At 39.5% G+C, this 20093-nt stretch overlaps 2 protein-coding genes across 2 annotated transcripts; one reads left to right on the forward strand and one right to left on the reverse strand.

Annotated features, from left to right (window-relative positions):
* Positions 1–860: 860 nt before the first annotated feature.
* LOC146686176 (ubiquitin carboxyl-terminal hydrolase 37-like) lies at positions 861–12104 on the reverse strand. The gene is made up of 20 exons (XM_085441192.1): positions 12053–12104; positions 11649–11766; positions 7819–7887; positions 7542–7719; positions 7361–7445; positions 5734–5814; positions 5480–5535; positions 5109–5181; positions 4915–4998; positions 4357–4412; positions 4056–4112; positions 3824–3955; positions 3609–3732; positions 3372–3523; positions 3167–3266; positions 2950–3026; positions 2662–2770; positions 2099–2156; positions 1772–1929; positions 861–1685 (listed from the first exon to the last, which is right to left on the reverse strand). Exons 5-20 carry the CDS (start codon positions 7394–7396, stop codon positions 1680–1682), a joined length of 1359 nt encoding a protein of 452 aa, XP_085297318.1. The 5' UTR covers positions 7397–7445; positions 7542–7719; positions 7819–7887; positions 11649–11766; positions 12053–12104; the 3' UTR covers positions 861–1679.
* Positions 12105–12107: 3 nt separating this feature from the next.
* LOC146686177 (MFS-type transporter SLC18B1-like) lies at positions 12108–18837 on the forward strand. The gene is made up of 14 exons (XM_085441193.1): positions 12108–12170; positions 12372–12523; positions 13060–13155; positions 13259–13332; positions 14291–14438; positions 14607–14763; positions 14886–15022; positions 15115–15216; positions 15304–15395; positions 16491–16586; positions 16704–16778; positions 16861–16954; positions 17025–17074; positions 18124–18837. The coding sequence occupies exons 1-14, from the start codon at positions 12140–12142 to the stop codon at positions 18170–18172; spliced, it is 1353 nt and encodes a 450-aa protein (XP_085297319.1). The 5' UTR covers positions 12108–12139; the 3' UTR covers positions 18173–18837.
* Positions 18838–20093: the final 1256 nt, after the last annotated feature.

The raw sequence follows: 20093 nt of genomic DNA on the forward strand, positions 1-20093 counted from the left end.
TAAAACTCTGGAGCGAATAATTGCCTGATTTTACTGGCCAGGAAACTGTTTAAGACTTAGAGCTTTTTATTGTCATTGTGCAGTTTCTTGCACAGTGAAATTGGGTAAGTGGAGAGCATAGAGCCGCTGTATCTGTGCGCACCACCATCTTGCATTTTTTGCATGTTTGGATATGCGCCGATGGTGTGCGTCCAGTGGTGTCAGCTGGTGAACCAGCTGGTCATTCAAAAAGCACCTTTATGCCCCTCACCATTAATGGAGGTCCCATTTGAGCGCTTTGGCATGGACCTCATTTTATCGATGAGAAAAAGAAAGTCTTTAGTTCAGCTGTTGTTAACTGATCTTGACTTTGTTAATTAAACATTGCAAACCTACCTTCAGTGTGTCCTGTACATGAGGCCATTTAGTACACCACAGCACGGTGAGTTTTTTTGAGCTGATGAAGTTCAGCCAAAACAGGAAACTTGCAGCAGGAGACAGTAACTTGTTAAAATGTTATAAAAGGTACAATTAAAGATTTTCACTCTACAGGGTTGTCAATGATCCAAGGATAAATGTCTAATTTGGTCAACATTTTATAAGCCATTTCTGGAGAGACTGCAGTGGAAATGTTGTCACTTTTGGACTTTGCTACCTGCAGCTAAACATTTGCAGCTAAATCATTTATTTAAAAGCAGAAGCTGCAACTGATCGAGGGAATATTTGTCTGAAAACTTAAACTGAACTCCAAGGGTACCATTGCTCCAGCTTACCATCTTTACCTGAGTGAATCAGTTTGTTGAACAATCTAAATGATTCAGAAACTTCTGTGACATCAACTTAACTAAGGCTCATTACAAATTTCACAAAACACTGCTGAATACTTTTAATATTTTTTTATTAGTTATTTTTGTTTTTGTTGTTATTTTGATTTTAATCAAACAAAATAAAATAAAGAATTAAATCATTTCTTTGTTTTTTTTAATTTTATTTATTTTACAAATAAATTAATAATAACAACAAATTAGTGCTGTCAGCGTAAACGTCATTGGGTAAAATGATGTTAACACTGACAGCACTAATTTGTTGTTTCCAGAGAGCAAGCCAAACACTGGTCCAGAAAAGGACGATCTCTAGTAGTGCTGCACTACTAGTAGATTTTGTTTTAACCTCCTAGGACCTGGTGTCCACATATGTAGACATAACATTTTGGGTTGTCTAGACCAAAATACAAAATTTTGCTCTTCAAAAACCTGATATCCACTTATGAGGGAGGACATTACACTGCCACTGTTCAATCGAAATTTAAAATGAATGTCCTCATATGTGGATCTCATTCTTTTGAGAAACAAAAAAAAGATAGTCCGAATTTGATGTCTTTGTTTTTACATTCATCAGGTCCCAATCAACCCAAATGGCACAGAGAAATTAAAAATGCATGCCATGAAAGTTCAGGTCTTAGGAGGTTAAAAATGTCCCTGCTGATGAGACCAGTGAATGTGGGGCGACGGTGGCAAGAAAAAACTCCCTCCTGGAGGAAGAAATCTTGGGAGGACCAGGCTCTCTGGGAGGACCCTTCCTCCTGAGGGCAATACTTACCTATACTTGTCCTCCAGTGTGCGATGGTGGGCTGGGACGACTGCTTTTCCTTCTCAGCATGATGATGACCTTAACTTCCTTCCTTCCTTCCATTTCCTGTTTCAGAACTGAGAACGAAGACAAAACTGGTTAACAAGGTAACAGGACATTTAAAAATTCTCTCACTTCAGGATGAGATGCTGTGTCTTCTTACGTTTCTCTTGTAAAACAGGATGTAGGCCGATTGCTGCTGTTCCTCACAAACTGCAGATCCAGTTGTGTGGAGCACCTGTGCGTCATTATAGGTGAGCCAGCGATCTGATGTAGAGTGCTGACTCTCCTCAGGATGGACAGAACTACAGATGTAGTGTCCTGAAATCACATTAAGACAAATGAATCCAACTTCTGGAAGTCAACTGATTCAAGCAAACAGTGATTTTGACTTAGTGCTTCTTAGAACATCAAAAGCTTTTGTGTGTGAGTCCTTCACTGAAAAGTAGCAAGTTTTCATTTTCTGTTTGTCACAAGTCTGTTGTTTTACCTGACTCTGTGCCTCCATAATGACTGATGCTGCTGACAAGACTATAACAGCCACCACCCTGAGAAGGAACAAATTCAAAGAGTGTTAGTTTCATAAAGTCTCACATCAGTGCCATAATTAAGCTGATTTGCTGAGGCTACGTCCACACTCGTTTTCTCTCCACTTTGACCTCCCGTCCACACTGAGACGGCGTTTTCCTCAAGGAAAACGCAGACTTTCTAAAACGATGACGCATTTTAGTCATGTGATGCAGTCATGTGAGCAATTAAACAAAGATAAACTGAGTGCATTATACAGCAGTTGTTTTGATTGCTCTCAACTTTGACAGCCCTAAAAAAGATTAATATCAGTTTGTACATGCTCCGGATAGCTTTTCTTCAAATTCTGTAATTCTCACTCACTTTTGCGCATGCGCAGGACTGGAACGTAAGCGTTTTCGGCCGTTTCAATGCAGACGCACAATTATTTGAAAATGACTGAAAACGCTAGTGTGGACACGGAGTTTTCAAATCTATCCGGGCTAGTGTGGACGTAGCCTGAGACGTTCTGCAGTCTGTTTTTACCTGATTGGATGACACCACCAAGTCCCTCTGCAGCCTGACGGGGTCATCCACCTTCTTAATGTTGTAGGTTTGTGTAAAGCCAAACCTCTTCAGATGCAAGATCAGGACTCTGGCAGAAAAGAAAAAAAAAACACAAACAAGGTAGAAAATAAGAAGAATGAGTGTCAAACACAAACAGAAGATGGGAGAAAACGACTGCTCAAATATTGTCTCGAAAAACTCTGATATTTGATGCGCCACAGTTTGGAAACCTGGTCAGTCGATCAATTCTGATGTGACCTTACTCACCTTGGCAGTGTATCAAAAGACGACTTCAGTTCTGAGGCCGTCCCTCCACAATCACAGCGAAATTCTATTTCTTGTTCCTGAACAACAGCACAGAGAAAACAGGCTTTATGGTAGAAAGAAATCTCAACATATGCACACACACATACACACAAACACTAACAAAAAAGGTGTGTTAAGATCGCTGACACTACAACTCTATTGGAATTTGTGATCTTACCTTCAAGTATGTCTCTAACATGTTTATAATAGACCTCTCTGGAACAAGGTCAAGAGACAAGCTGGTGAATTCCTCTTGCTGTGTTGATTGGTGACCGCAGCTACACATTTCAGGAGTAACGTAGTTAAAGTAAAGATCAGGTACGTGGAAAAGAGGTATATGAAAATATTGCAACCAGCTCTGCGTTTCTGAAAGACAGGCTTACCTCTTGCATGTCCTCATGTTTTCCATTTTAAAAATGTGATGCTCTTCTACTGGGCAGGTATAACTTTGGCCCAGGAGAGCTGCGTTCCTCTCCAGGTGAGGTGTGAGCCTTTTGACCTCATTGAGGAACAATGTTAGGAATTCATGAGCGTCCTGAAAGAAAAGCAGAGAGATTTAAAACAGTACATCAAAATCAGAAGGTAAAGCAAAAAACGAAATGTCCAAATAGCTGACGCACTTTCTGTGCACTGCCGGTGTATTCAGGAGCTTGACTGCTGAATGCCTTCTTAAAAGCTCTTAGGTGGTGAGCTTTAAGGCCATAATCTGTTGACTCGTGACAGTCCCTGACATCAATAAGCCTTCTGTAGAAAGGAAGGGTAAACAGACATTTCTGCTGTTAGATCTCTTTGTTCTTCAGGTTTTTGAAGAAAGTAGAAGGTTGACGTAGCACACCTTAAGAGCTGAGCTTCTGGATCTGTGCTCCACAAAACCCCCTGACGCCTGATGTCTCTTATGAACTCCTCAATGTTGAGGAGGCTCTGCAGGCAGGAGTTCATGTAGCAGGTGTTTCCGATGTTTGGAAACCTGACACACACGCGCAACGTTTACAGTATCAGTGTAAAATAATTCATTTTCTCCATTTTGACAAAGTGAGCTTTGGTCTTTGTGCACCACGTGTACTCACCCGAAGCGGTCTATAGTCCCAGTTTGACTTTTTATTTTTTTCCCACCACGTGCTACACTGCTCCAAAAAGGTAAAAACACAAACACAAAATTAGGAAAGATGTCAAGATTCTGAGCAGTGTATGTGCATGTATGCATGAGCTTTGAAGTTGAAACATTTTGGAGGACGTCCAAAAGTAGTAAAAAAGATGTAAATACACAAGGTGGAAGAAAAATGCCAATAAAAGGGAAATAAAACAGCTCCAACTAAACCACTGCTATAAATATCTCCAGCAGCATTAAAGAGTGGCGCATTTCTTTACCTCTGATGAGACGTAGAAGGAATTTCCTTCTCTGCCACATTTTGTTTGTGTAATTTCTGTTTAGAAACAAGAAAAGCAACATCAGTAATGGCATAAAACAAACATACCAAGGGAGTCTCTCCATGAAAAGTGTCCAGTTAGAAAATTTGGTATTATTTCATATTATTTATCACTTTAGTGAGCTGTCAGCTCATGAAGCAGATATATAGGAATATCTTTAAATAAAATAAAAACAATTTATTCATGCTTTAAATTGAGTTTTAAAGTTTGTCCTATGAAATACAAAATCCTTCATTTGGTTCTGATCAAAATCCAGTTTTTACAGAAATCATCCATGAAGCTTCATTAAAAGATTCAAAAATGCTTATTTACCATAAAAAATATTTAGAGAAACATCCTGCAAGTCTCTTCAAACTTACCTTTCTGTGAAAAAAAAAAACGTTTAAACATCTTTGAACTTAATTTGAGGACATAGATGTGCTAAATTGCTCTTAATTCTTCGCATTTAACTGTGATGAGTAAATGCTTGATGACAGTGACTCTTTCCATAAAACATACCTTCCAGAATTTAAAAAGAAACCAGCGACACTTTTTTTGTGTCTTCACAGTGTTGCTCTCTGCCTCTGCATCGCTGTCAGTTTGCTGCAGAGGACGAACAAACATAAGTTTATTAAAAACAGTAAAGTCACTTTAAATTAACAAGTGCAATTTAAAGAGAATGTGCATTTCATATGTTTTGTGTAAAAGCAAACCGAGGAACAGCAGAGGTGTCTCCATTTTCTCTTCTTCTTTTGACCATTTTCAGCAACACAAGCATCCGGGATGCTGATGAGGACAAAAGTGTAAATGTTATTTTTCAAAGTGGAAATTTTTAACAAGGAGTACATGCTGAGATTGCAGATAAAAATTAATAACTGTAATGGAACAAAATCATGTATTTTGTACATTTACACTCTACATTTTCAAACGCTAATCTCTGAATCAATATAAATTATAGACAAGACTAGAAGTAGTAAAAAAGATGTAAATACAAAAACACCAATAAAAGGGAAATAAAACAGCTCCAACTAAACCACTGCTATAAATATCTCCAGCAGCATTAAAGAGTGGCGCATTTCTTTACCTCTGATGAGACGTAGAAGGAATTTCCTTCTCTGCCACGTTTTGTTTGTGCGATTTCTGTTTAGAAACAAGAAAACCAACATCAGTAATGGCATAAAACAAAGTATATGGTAAGAAAATACAATATCCTTCATTTGGATTCAAAATTCAGTTTTTACAGAAATCATCCAAGAAGCTTCCTTAAAAGTTTCAAAAATGCTTATTTACCATAAGAAAATATTCAGAGAAATGTGCTGAGAGTCTCTTCAAACTTACCTTTCTGTGAAAAAGAAGTTTAAACATCTTTGGACTTGATGAGATCAGAGCGAAAATCTCCTCAGCTTTGCAAAAGTTCAACTGAAAACAAGCAGTCAAAGGTTGTATATTTATAAACTTTCAGCATAGAACGTTCATACCCTGAACAGCAAACATCAGCATTATGATGTATGGGACTAATTTGCATATTTTGGAATGTATGCTCATTTGAACTGTATGGCACTCGTCTCCAAGCAACTGCTACAAAATACAGGTCAAGTCAAGTGGCTTTTATTGTCATTTTAACCACGTGCAGAGGTACTGTACAGAGTGAAATGAGACAGCGTTCCTCCGAGACCCTGGTGCTATATATGACATATACGGACAAACCCAGGACTACATAAAGTGCAGTGTGCATAAATTGCAAAAATAAACAAGACAAAACAGAGCAAAACTAGACAGAACAGGACGATACAGACACAAGACAATGGAAATGTAAAAAATGCTGCAAAAGTAACTTGGTGTCTGTATGTATGTGTATGAGTGTGAGATACTGCAGATAAGTGCTTGGTAGTGGTGTGTGTGAAGGTGTGCGTGTGCCAGTGCAGTCACGAGTGTTCAGGGGTCTGATGGCTTGTGGGAAGAAACTTTTCCGTAGTTTGGTAGTGAGGGCCCGGATGTTCTGGGACCTCTTTCCAGAAGGCAGCAGGGTGAAGAGTGTGTTTGAAGGCTGTGTGGGGTCCTCCAGCAAGCGGGTGTTATAAGGAGGGGAGAGGGACTCCAATGATCTTCTCAGCTGCTCTCACAATCCGTTGTAGGGTACTGCGATCTAATACGCTGCAGTTACCATACCAGACAGTGATGCAGCTACTTAGGATGCTCTTGTTAGTCCCACTGTAAAAGGTGGTGAGAATGGATGGTGGGAGATGGGCTTTCCTCAGCTTCTGCTTGAAGTAGAGACGCTGCTGGGCCTTCTTGGTTATGGAGCTGGTGTTGAGGGAGCAGGAGAGGTTCTCCGCCAGGTGGACACCAAGAAATCTGGTGCTCTTGACGACCTCCACAGAGGATCCATTCATGTTAAGTGGGCAGTGATCCCACTGTGCTCTGCTGAAGTCAACAATCTCTTTTGTTTTGTCCACGTTCAGAGACAGGTTGTTGACTCTACACCTCTACAGATGGCCCGCAGTGCAACCCTTCAGCTTCCTAGGAGATTCACCTATATACAAATTTAAAGACCTAGGAGACTTACTTCTCGTCACGGAGTTGTAGCATTCACAAGATTTTCAGAAAACTTGAACTCAAGGTCAAGGTCACTGATATTCAAACTGACCCCAGAACTTTAGTAGATGCACCAATGGTATCAATTCAAAATCCTACGCTTCTCGTTCTTGAATTACTGTCTTGACCAAGCTGAGTATACAATTATGAACCAATCATTTTCCATTTTTATTTCACTATCTGTAACTAAGACAAATAAACAGTATTTGGGACACAAGTCACTATTAAAGTGGTTAGTGAGACTCCACATCTGATAACAGTATAACACACTGCTTATTTATGTAAAATTGTCATCAATAAATGTGTTCAAAACAGAAGCTACACTGGCTTTAAAAGTTTTTGTTAACTCTGACTACCTGTCTGCTCTTACCAGTTTCTTTTGCTCTCTGCTGTCTTCATCCTCCATGCAACTCTACAGCTATTGTTAGGGATGACATGATGAAACTGAAGGGTGTCTGGGAACCGAAAAAAGAAAAAAAGAGAGAGACTGGATTAGGCTGCAGCTGGCGTGCCATTCTCTCACTTCAGGATGAGATGCTGTGTCTTCTTACGTTAATCTTGTAAAACAGGATGTAGGCTGAGTGCTGCTTTTCCTCACAAGCTGCAGATCCAGTTGTGTGCAGCACCTGTGCGTCATTATAGGTGAGCCAAGGATCTGATGTAGAGTGTGGACTCTCCTCGGGATGGACAGAATTACAGATGCAGCAGCTGTTTCCGATGTATGGAAACCTAACACACAAACAAAAGTTTACAGTATCAGTGTAAAATAATTCATTTTGTCCAGGTTGAGAAGGTGAACTTTGGTCCTTGTGCACCACGTGTACTCACCTGAAGCCGTCTGTAGTCTGAATTTTATTTTCCATTATTTATCCACCGCCCAAATGTTTCACTACGCTACTGCAAAAAGACAAACAAACACACAATTAGACACTGAGCACTGGATGTGCATGTATGCATGAGCTTTGAAGTTTAAACTTTTTTTTATCATCAACAATTTTTATTTATTTCATTTTAAACTTCAATAACAGAGCTTAAGGATAACTACATAAATAAATAGTTTAAAAACAAACAAACAAAAACAAAACAACAACAAAAAACTAAACAAAACAAAGGGAAGTTATCCTATTCTTTCTTCGCACACCAATTCCCACACCACCACTCTGTCATTACTGCTCTGTTCTTCAAGTTACAGAAAGCCAGCTTGTAAAGGGGGACCAAATACAATCATATTGATGCAATTTGTCTAATAAACCATAAGTCACTTTTTCGTAAGACGCCAACTTAGCCATTGTCTTTAGCCACTCTTCATAGGGAGGGGGGGGTTCTTTTTCCGCCAATGTCTTAGCAGGACCCATTTGGCCGTAGTAAGAGCCAAAATAATCCATCTTTTTGTATAACTGGAAAAATCTACATCAGAAAGTTCTGTGGTTATACCAAGTATGGACAGTTTTGGTGAGATACCAAATCTCCTTTTTAAAACACTGAAAATTACCTCCATTATATTTTCCCACCAATCCCGAAGTGCCGAACAGCTCCATAAGATATGTAAAATCAAAGCATTTTGACCATCACATCTCCAACATTCGTCCGTAGAGGCCAGGTTCCATTTATACAATTGTTGCGGTGTTCGATGCCACCTATGGATTATCTTAAGTTGAATAAATCTACTGCCTGTTTCTTTATACATAGTATTAATATTTTGAAAACATGAATCCCATTCAACTGAAGATATGTCCAATGCCATGTCCTGGGCCCAGTAGCCCTTAACTTTAAGGAGAGGGTCAGCTGACCGTTCTTGCAATAAGTGATAAATTTTAGAGGTAATGCCTTTACCCAAGGGTGATCTTGAGAGCAGGACTTCCACAGGGCTGCTCACAGGACAACTCAAGGGGGTTCCCAGCCACTTTGATAACGAACTATGTATTTGGACATATCTCCAGAATTGATTACGCTGCAACTTATATAACTCTACAATTTTATCAAAGCTTAAAAAACATTTAGTCCCACAGTCAAATAAATCTGATACATTAAGGATGCCTGCTTTACGCCACTGTAACCAGTCAACCGATGTCCCTCCAATTAAAATTCTTTTATTACTCCATAAGGTTGCCGAAGGTGATTTAATAAAGTCCCAGCGACCTGCCCTATGTAATTTAAACCACAATGTCTTTGCAATTATAGGATGGGTAGTTTTATGACTGGTATCAAACAGCTCCCTCCAAGGAGAAATACCGCCATTAACTTCCGTCTCTATATGGGACCAGATGGGTTTAACTGGTGCAGTAGGTAACCAAGCTCTAAGTTGTTTCGCGTTCATCACCCAATAATACCATTGGAAATTAGGCAATGAAAAACCTCCTTGTTTTGCACTCGCTTGAAGTTTCTTAATACTTAAACGATGCGGTGAGCTATCCCCAAATACGTCAAACCATTCACGGACCACCGAAATTCCCACTGTTTAAATAAAGTATGGGGGCAGTGTCCTGACATAGGCATTGCCTCTGATTTATCCCAGTTGACGCGATACCCTGAAAGCAGCGTAAAGCTTTCTATACATTCTAATAGGGCTGGAATTGACTTCCCAGGCTGGGTCATAAGTAACAACATATCATCTGCATATAATAGAGGCTTATGTTGACTATTACCCATCGAAATTTCAAATATATTTACATTATTTCTCAGTTTTTGTGCCAAAGGCTCTATAGCAATTACAAAAAGACCGGGGCTAAGGGGACAACCCTGTCTTGTGGATCTCTGTAAAAGGAATAGGTCTGATATGAGCCCATTCGTCAATACTCGCGTTGAAGGCGAATCATATAATATCTTTATCCACCTAATAAAATTGTCACCAAAACCAAACTTTTATAATGTCTTAAACAGATAATCCCACTCAACACAATCAAAAGCTTTTGCAGCATCCAGCGATAGGGCCACTGTTGGATATACTGAATCATATACATAATTTTGCAAATTAACCAACCGCCTAATATTATCTGAACCATAGCGGTTTGGAACAAAACCAGATTGGTCTGCATGAATTATTTTCACCATTACTACTTTTAATCGACCCGCTAAGACCTTTGCCAAGATTTTTTGGTCAGAATTCAGCAAAGATATGGCGCGGTAACCACTTGGGTCTAAAGGGTCTTTCCCAGTTTTAAGAATAAATGTTATAAGTCCAGAGTGCATTGACTGAGGTAATGAGCCTACTTTGAACGCCTCATTATAAACATCGAGCAACAGGGGACTTAACATATCCTCAAATGCTCTATAGAAATCCAATGGTAACCCATCTAATCCTGGAGCTTTATTAAGTGGCATACTGTTAATTGCACGGGTAATCTCCTCCACTGTAATTGGAGCATCTATAATCTGCTGGTCAGTAGTAGAAAGCTGTGGCAGGTTTAAATCAGTAAAGAATGCTTCGAATTTCTGTTCATCTAAACTCCCTTGTGTAGAATAAAGATTATTGTAAAAGGCCCTGAATCCATCATTTATATGTCTAAAAGAAGTTAAAATAACCCCATCTGATTGTCGTATGCCTGGGATATGGTTCATACTGTCTTTCTGTTTAAGAGGGTATGCTAATAAACAGAGATGGGCAGTAACGCGTTACTTGTAAAGCGTTACTGTAATCCAATTACTTTTCAAGTGACGAGTAAAGTAAGGCATTACCATTGCAAAAACGGTAATTAGATTACCGTTACTTCCCGCAGGAACGCTGCGTTACTACATTACTAAAACCGTGATTTTTTGCGAGAATGTCTCATGACAGTGACGTAAGCAAGTGCGACGTTCGTGACAACAGCTGTGTGCAGATCAACAATGGATGGACTGCAGGAGAGAGTATGAGCGTGTAGCGTTTAAAGCTTGGAAGTACTGACCTTACTTTAAGTTTGATTCCATAAAAAGTGACAAAAACATTAGTGTCCACTGTGCGTGGGAAGAAAACTTCTTTTTACAGCGAAAAAACCCCCTAAACTTCCAAGCAAGCACCGAGTGCGCTACAACGTAACGGGAAATTCACAGAGAAACTCGCGGATTCTTCCACTGACCGCTGCGGCACACCTGCACCAGGGTAAACCTACGCCTACGCCACTCCTGCTTTACAGGTGAAAATAGAGCAAAAGGACCGCTAGTCTTTGACTTTATTTATTTTCTGCTGTGTTTTACTTGCATTTATTTGAAAGACTGAGTGTAAACACACAAAAAATATATATTTTATGTGCTGGAATGTGCAGAAAATAGGTTTAAATAGGTTTAAAACAAATTTCTTCCAGTCAGAGAATGTTGCATATAATTACATTTTTGCTTGATGCATAAAGTTAAAAGATTAAAACTAATAAAACAAGTTTTAAAAAGAGACTTTTCCATTTGATTACATTTTGTATGATGGATTGTAGAAAAAGTAGAATTGGGCTGAAAGATCTATCGCTTTATCACCTATTCAGGTTGTAAATCGTGTTTTTAAAAAGTAACTAAGTAATTATAAGTAATCAGCAAAGTAACGGGATTACTTTTTGGGGGAAGTAATCAGTAATTAGTTACTGATTACTTTTTTCAAGTAACTTGACCAACACTGTCAGTTACACAGCTCCATTGAAGCCATTCACTGGTTAAATACAAATAACTGTGATTAACTGAAAAAAGCCACTTACGGGGCTGAGTGCTCAGAGAAGCCTGTGGGATAAGCTGCTCAGCCAGAGCACCAGTGAGCTTCAGTCGGGAGAGTGGTGACAGGAGAGATGGAGGTGGGAGTGAGGCATTTAATCCTGTCTGTAAAATAAATATAACAACACTTAAGTAACTTGCATAATAATTCAAAATGGCAATAATTTAATAGATTATTGAATTATTTGCTCATGCTAAAGTCAACATAGAAAGACTACATATTTCTACATATATCTGGTTTACTTTAATCTGCCAGACTGCGGAGGGCAGTAATGGGATGGGACTAACTTAGTTATTACTTAGAAGAAGAAGAGGGTTAGTCTGGAAGTGTTGGGTAGTCCATGCTCATGATTGTTTTCACCTAGCGGAGGAGGCTGTCAAAAATATTTACTTGTCAGGATTTATCCTCTGCTCTTTCAGTTGTTCTGTCACCGTCTGTATTTCTCAGCCACTGGATACAGACCCCTGAATATTGAAAATGGATCAACATGCCGATCCTCCGACGAGAGGTTTGTGACCTTTGTACCCTGTGGAAATTAAATTACTGTGTAAAATAAACTGAGAAGTGTTGGCAGATACTCAGCTCAACATAGCTGACCTTTTGACTTTTTTCCATATCTCTGTCAAAAGTTTAACCGCAAACTTTATATCTTTCAACTCAGCGTGGCCTAATCTCATTATTCATGTTTCTCTTCCCGTTTTCTCTTCAGATAACAACACAGATAACAACACCACAGCTGAATCAACAGATCCTCCTCACAGGTTCACAAGAAAAGAGATTCTCACCTTAATATCAGTGGCATCTGTCAACTTTGGCTCTATGATTTGCTACTCAATATTGGGCCCATTTTTTCCCACCGAGGTAAGCTCAAGGAAGCCAGCATCATAGGGTACAAATCACATGTTACAGCACAAGAGGTTAAAGGTTCAAGATAATAAAAACTTTAAAAAACTTAGCTTATGAATGCAGCTTTTGACTGAAGAAATAAAACACGTTCTCTCATACATGCAAGTCATATATCTGCAAACAAATCTTTTCTAGCCAGAGGAAACTGGGAACAAGCATCTCCTTCTACTAAAATGTATTTGTGCTCCCATGTAGTTGTACAGTTCACAGGTTAGACTATTGTTCACCTTAAGAACTCAGTAATGTCTTCTGAAGGGAATGAATGAGTAGTCATGCGCTACCAACAGACATCCTCCCTGAAGGCCAGTGAAGACTGGCTCTTTTGTAATCAGCCGTTCAACTTAAGGTCTGTCATGAGCTAGAAATGCAAATGTTGGAAAAGAGTGGCACAACAAGCTGGCTAGTTAAAAAGACATTATATTATCCTTGCTGTTTTTGTTGTTGTTATATAGATCCCCTAACTTTATCTGTTGTCCTGTTTTAATATTTAGGCAGTGAAGAAAGGAGCCAGTCAGACTGTAGTTGGTCTCATATTTGGGTGTTATGCTGTCTCCAATTTAATTAGTTCATTGATATTGGGAAAATATGTAAGTATACACTTTAACTTCATGCCATATGCATGGCAATTTGGAGCACAGGTGTAACCAAAGAGTCTGTAACAGTGCAACTGACCCATTCTTTGTGTATCAGATTGTCCAGATTGGTGCAAAGTTCATGCTTATTGCAGGACTTTTTGTATCATCGTGCTGCACTATTATATTTGGGTAAGTGATCTGTGTTTCGTGTTAACTATGATAATGATAAAATTGGAAAAAATCCAGAATCTCATTGTGACAAAAGGACCCAACAACTCCAAGGATCATGCTGACGTTCTGTCACTTTATTTGTTTTACACACACCTTTTCAGTGTGCTTTTGGAGTTCGCTTTTCAGCATGACTCAGCGAGTTGCTGCTGCTGCTTCTGCTCTCCGACTCTCCACACAGCGTGCTGCTTAAATAGGGGAGGCATGATTAAACAGTGGTTACCAGCTGTCAGCCATCCTCCCCTGGCACTGCCTCCTGAACCTGCTGCTCTATCCCTCTTCAGTAGCCGAAAAACAAACAGCACCCCCGCCACACTCCCACAAATTTCCTGAAAATACCAAACTAACAATGAATTTATTCATGTAAAAAATAATGTTTTGTGCTAAATAAACAAAATTAAAACAGCTGTGTAGCAGGCAGATTGTGGAAACAAATACAAAACTTGGGAAGTAAGGCGTAAACTCAAAATATAGCTTTAATGTTGCCCACTCATAAGGACACAAAAGGTTCAAGATAAACCATGACAGAAAATATAACAAAGTTCATGGGGAAAGATGATACGACAACACAGAAAGAATAAGACAAGAAAGACAAGACTGGAGGAACAGAATCAAAAGGAGATGAATGAACTTGGAGAACTGAAGGTATATAAAAAAGGAACTTATATGAAGCGTCAGGACATAAACAGGACACATAAAAACAAAGAAATCACAATGTGAATAGAAAGCTAGATTCCATGAATACAGAACCCTAATCCAAACATAACCCATAATACAAAACGAGAAAGAACCCCTCTGGGGCCAAGGCCCAGAGACCATGGCACAATCACCTTTGTTTCAGATCACACGCAGTTCCTCTGAGCTTCTTTATTTCATCTGCATTTCCTTTAATCTTGGCTGGCTCTTGTCTTCTTTGCAGATTTCTTGATCGGGCTCCTGCAGGACCTATATTCATCAGTCTGTGCTTTGTTGTGAGGTCGCTTGATGCTGTCGGCTTTGGCGCTGCTACAATGTCTGCTTTCGCCATCACAGCACAAATATTCCCAAACAATGTGGCAACTGTTTTGGTGAGGGTGGACAAACTTGTCAGACTGGCATGCTGTTTAGACATTAGAATCACGAGAAAACAGAAACTATAGGTTTAAGTTGTTATGTATCTCTCACAAAACAACTGGCTCTTGGCTATGATGTAAGAAATTCCCACAGTATAGTAATCTGGGTCACTACTGTTTTAGGGTATTTTGGAGATTTTTGCAGGACTCGGCCTTATCCTGGGACCACCACTGGGAGGGTGGCTCTACCAGACTTTTGGATACAATGTCCCTTTTTTAAGTCTTGGATGCTTGCTGTTGATTATGGTTCCTTTCAACATTTACGTCCTGCCGTCCATTGGTATGTAACACTTGAGATTTAGGTGTATTGTTTGGGTTTATTATTTAAAAATTGCCATTTTGTGTTTTTTCATTTTTCTCACATTATAACTGAGCTGTAATTTTGTGCTTCCCTCCTCTCAGAGGCAGTCCCATCGAAGGATTCATTCTTTCGACTACTCACCCACGTGAAAACAATCCTGGTTTGCTACGTGGTATTCACTCTCAGTGCAGGTGTGGGCTTTTTGGATGCCACTTTGTCACTGTTTGCTATTAACAGGGTAATGATATCCTTTATGATAAAGTCAGCTTACGTTTCCTAGAGTTTTTGTGCATTCCTTGAACAACTTTTTTTCCTATCCATCATCCTTAGTTTGGTCTCTCAAATGGCTACGTGGGACTAATAATGCTTGGTTTGCCTTTAGTGTATATTCTGGCATCACCGCTGATTGGGTATTTCACAGATAAATATCCTGTATGTATCCAAGAAATCAAAATCATTAAATGTGTATAATTATCTTTTTTCTTTTCTTTTTAAATAAAATTTGATCTTGTGCACCAGGCCACTAGGATCACTTTCTTGGTGACAGGCGGCATCGCTGCTACAATTGGCTTCTGTCTTCTTGGTCCCGCCCCTTTTCTTCACATCCAGAGGTTAGTGTGGGATTCAGGTAAAACTAACACTTCTGTATTTTAAAATGATGGACATTTTAAGAAATATGTCTATCCCCCTCTGAGCCAAGAGTCATATCTAACGTCATTTTTACAATGTCTAATTCCAGGAAATAATTGCACCTGCCAGGTAACAGTCACACTGTGAATAAGTGTCTTAAACCCTTAATATTTTTCACGGGTAGCAGGGAGCGACTCCTGTGGTAGCAAAAAAGAAAGCCCATTGTGAGGAATAAACTCTACTTTAAATGTTATTATATAACACTAAATATTGTGCTAATTACTTTAGGGTCTCAATTTCCAGGTTTAAGTTTAATATTGGTTACATGTCCCAGAGTAACTGGCACCTCGACCAGACACTTTTGGCAGCCATCAACAAGCTTTAGGCATATTTCAAGTTGCATATTTGACCAATATTTTGAAGGCGTTGATTTTGGAGCACGAGCTTCTTTCTAGGTGATTTAAAGCTTGTTTCACCGCAGATGCTGGTGTTTCAGGAGTTTCTAGTTAATGGCATGTTTGAGCCTTGGTTCCTGGGCTGTTCATGAACATCCTAACCAATTTCCTCTCAACTAAAGGTGACAGTTTGGGTCTTCTTCCAGACCTTGGCAAAGTGGTGACATATTTTGATAAGAGACCTTTCCACCTTGTGTAAATCTTCAACTCTCCTTGTTAGATGTCACTGAGTTCCTTGGACTTGCCATTGTTCTGAGTATTGGTCAGTGCTTCTCACCGCTCTCCTTCTGTCACAAATCACCCCCTAAAACTCCTTTCCACCACTCCCTCCTGTCTGTACTCTCTTCTTCATTGTGCATTGCTTTGGATGGTTGAATCCAGGTATTTAAATTCATTCACCTTCACTGCCTCTGCTCTTGGCAACTTCACTATTATGTCTGTCTTCCTATCATTGACACATAGGTCGGTTACTTTGGATGGTTAAGCCCTGGTATTTAAAATCTACACCGCTGCAAGGGGAGTGGGACATGTTGCCTCGACAAGTCATATACTGAATTAATCCCTTTGCCTTAAAAAGCCAAACTTCTGTATCCTTTTTTTTTTTTTTTTTTTTACATTTAGTCAGCTGTGGTTGCTGGTCGTCATGCTTGGTCTAATTGGGCTTTCTCTGGCAATAAGTGTAATCCCCATATTCCCTGAGCTCATTTCATGTGCACAGTGAGTTGCTTCACATAATGCTCAACATTCATGAACTACAGTTTGTTTTTTGTGGGGTTTTTTTCATAAATATGGCTGGATGAAACAAATATTCTACAATTTAGTTTTTCCTCATAGTGAAATAGGATTTGAAGAGGGGCTAAGTACACTTGGAATGGTGTCTGGGTTATATGAAGCAGTGTGGTGCACTGGGTGAGTCCCTAATTTATCTCTTTTCTGGCATTTAGCTTTTTAGTGCCGTGATTTTTGCTCTAATTTTGTGCTCGTTTTTAAGGACGTTTTATGGCCCCATTGTGGGAGGAATTATTGTTCAACAGCTCTGCTTTGAATGGGCTGCTGTAGTTCAAGGAGCGTTGGCATTTTTGGGTGTAAGTATCAGTGGCTGCAGCGTTTAGATATTTTATGTCAATACAATGTTAATGATCACTCTGTCCTCAGGCATTTCTCATCTTCATGTATTCTCTCTGTCAACGGACAAAACGACAAAGGTAGGCCTAAACTTTAAATGAACATAAGTTCTTTCATAGTATTCATTTCGTTTCTCACTATGGGAACGCCTTCTATGTGACCTCATCAGAAGCTGAAATGCCATTACGTTAGCTCTTACAGGCTTTTTAAGTGACGCTCATGTCAGGAGGGGCTAGGGCCTCCCCATATAATAGACTGACATAGTGTCAGATGTCATTCAAAAACTCTTCTCACTTCTTACAGAAGTCTGTCGATAACTGTGCTGTTGGGTTTAAGCTAAACTCTCCACTGTCCTTGCAGCAGATTTTCTGTCCAGGGGCAACCCACTGAACGCAGACTAGAGGCTTCAACCCTCCGCTATACTTTCCCACCAGTGGCCCTCCTGACAGCCCTGTGCTGGGAAGAGAAACATTGACTGGCTGAGATTTTTTTAGCTGCTTTCCAGCCCATCTTGACCTCATCTTCATCCCAAAGGTTATCAGTACATGTTCCCCAATAGTATTGCCTGACTTTTACCAGCTGGCCTCCATGCACATTCCACTAGGGGCCTGGCTACCTTATAGGCTCTAAGGGAGTTTTATCCAGGAGGTGTGTGCAACTCCATGCTGGGCCTCATCTCACACATTTGTTAGGTTTTATAAGCTAGATGTGACAGCGCCTAACCTAGCGCATTCAGTCCTCAGTACAGGTTCTTTGTTCACCAAACAAATGCTTTGAAAAAGAACTTAAGGTTATGTATATAACCCTGGTTCTCCAAGTAGCATGAGTGTCTCACCAGACCATTCTCTCTATAAAAAATGAAAAGGTGGGCTTGTTTTGAATGACATGTGACACTATTTCAGCCTATTATATATGGAGGCCATGGCCCCTCCTGACATAGGCAGGTGGCATTTGAGCTTCTGATGAGGTTCTACAGGAGGCGTTCCCATAGTGGGACACTCATTTGTGCTACTCAGAGGTTATACATGTATAACCTCAAGATCTGTGATTTATTCTAAATAGATTTCTTTTTTTAATGTCTGCAACAACAGCAAAAATTGTACCTCTTTTTTTAACTTTTACATTTCAGGGTCCAAGAAAACAACCAACAAGCAGATGAAAGAACCCCTCTCCTATGATCCTGTGTTCCAGCTCCAAGTTACACAACTTTTTAAACATCTTATCAGTCATTATTTGTTATCAAGCTGATATTGTTTTAATGTTGTGTCTTTTAGTTATTTTTATCTGGTCCTAGGGCATGTGCTATAGTGGGAATTCCCTGAGAGGTATTTTAAGAAAAAAGCTAGATACATTCATGGAGTGGGTCCAGCTGCATTCCCAACGGGTTCCCAGATATATTTGAGCATTTATTTGGGGAGCAACATGCACATTAAAATTTAAACAATAAGTTAGGATCCCATGCAGGTATCCACAAACACCTGCCAAAGTACTTTAAACTGCCTTGTAATAGTTTCTCCAACACTGCCATGATGACTCACACAATAACACCAGCCACCCACAGTTTGGTTAGTAAGAATGAGTTTTTATGGCCAATGGCTTAAAAGTAAAGCAGTGCAAGTTATACAGGTCAATATGAACCTTTCATACTGTGCTAATTCTTCAAACAGGGAATTTATTGCAGATTTCACTGCAGTTAGAAATGTTGAATGTTTTACCTTCTTTTCTGCCTGCATTATAGATTTATTTAACACTGATATTGAGGTTTTTTCACTAATTTTTTGTACATTAGCATTCAAATGTGACAATGTAAGGGACTGCAAAGACTGCTTATTATAAAGATGGAAATAAAACTATAAAGGAATTTGTTTATGTTGTGAAGAAATATATATATATATATATATATATATATATATATATATATTTTAGGGGTGCAACGATACACAAAATTCACGGTTCGGTTCGGTTCGATACTTTGGTGTCACGGTTCGATATTTTTTCGATACAAAAAAAATGTTCATGCCTTCTTAATTTGTCATTTATTAAAATTATAAATATATATTTTAACTCAAAAGTACAATTTTTAAATTTAACCCTAACCCTTGTACGTGTTTTTTATTTTGACAGCGAATGCGCACCTGCGGACCACTTATGTGCAGCCCTGGTTATTTAGCTCGTCATATTGCAGCCACAGAAATTCTTTTGTCCATGAAACCATAAAGCTGCACTTTCTTTTTGCCTTATAGTCTGATTTGTCATAACTTCTCCGTTTTGTGGTAAGCTTTTCTTTGGCTGTCACTTCTTCACCCTGACCTGTCTTATTTGGCTCAGCAGAACTGAAATGCTTTTACACACTCACTCACATAAGCTCAGCGATTCTCTGCGCGATCAACCTCTCACATGTTTAAGCTGCGGGAGATTTCACTTGTCATGTTTGCATAGTAAGCTAACGATTAATAAGACGATGTCAGAGGAATTGGTGCACAAATTATCATCACTCACAGATCAGTGCTGTCGCTCTCTATACACAGTTCGCACGATTGCAAAGTGAAAGCAAAAAAACAAGCGCAAATTCAAACGCGATTTCAATATGTCACATATTGACAGTGGCTCACCGATGCCAATGACATAATTACCCAGCTACATTTCCGAAAGAATGCAAAAGCATTGACATATATTTTTCTTCCTACAATAGCCCGACTGGAAAAATCGCTAGCTCCGGGACGTCGGGCTAGCGATATTGCAAGCCCTGTATCTGATTGAGGAATCACTCATCTTTGGAAAAGAGAGTTTATTACAGAGAAATGTCTCTTTCCAAAATAAAAGCTATACTATCCGCTTCTTCTGGGCTATATTCTCAGCAGCATAAGGAGAATCATGTGCTAACAGCTGTCTAAATGACTCGGCTAAAGTTAGTAGCATGCTTGTTGTTTTTGTCTTTGCACTAGGATGATGTCGGCGTAAATGTGCAGTCATATTCGTTGTGTTCCCACTAGTGCTTTCAGGTTAATCTCGTTGAAATGACCTTAACGCCGCAACACGGCAAATCTCCGTTAACGAGCTACCGCCGATCGCCCCGTGCATGGGGCTAGACGGCCAACA

Source organism: Copadichromis virginalis, linkage group LG19, assembly GCF_057382275.1.
Source record: "Copadichromis virginalis isolate Kocher_CV1m ecotype Utaka linkage group LG19, C_Virginalis_male_GT1.1, whole genome shotgun sequence".
In the NCBI taxonomy this organism is placed as follows: domain Eukaryota; kingdom Metazoa; phylum Chordata; class Actinopteri; order Cichliformes; family Cichlidae; genus Copadichromis; species Copadichromis virginalis.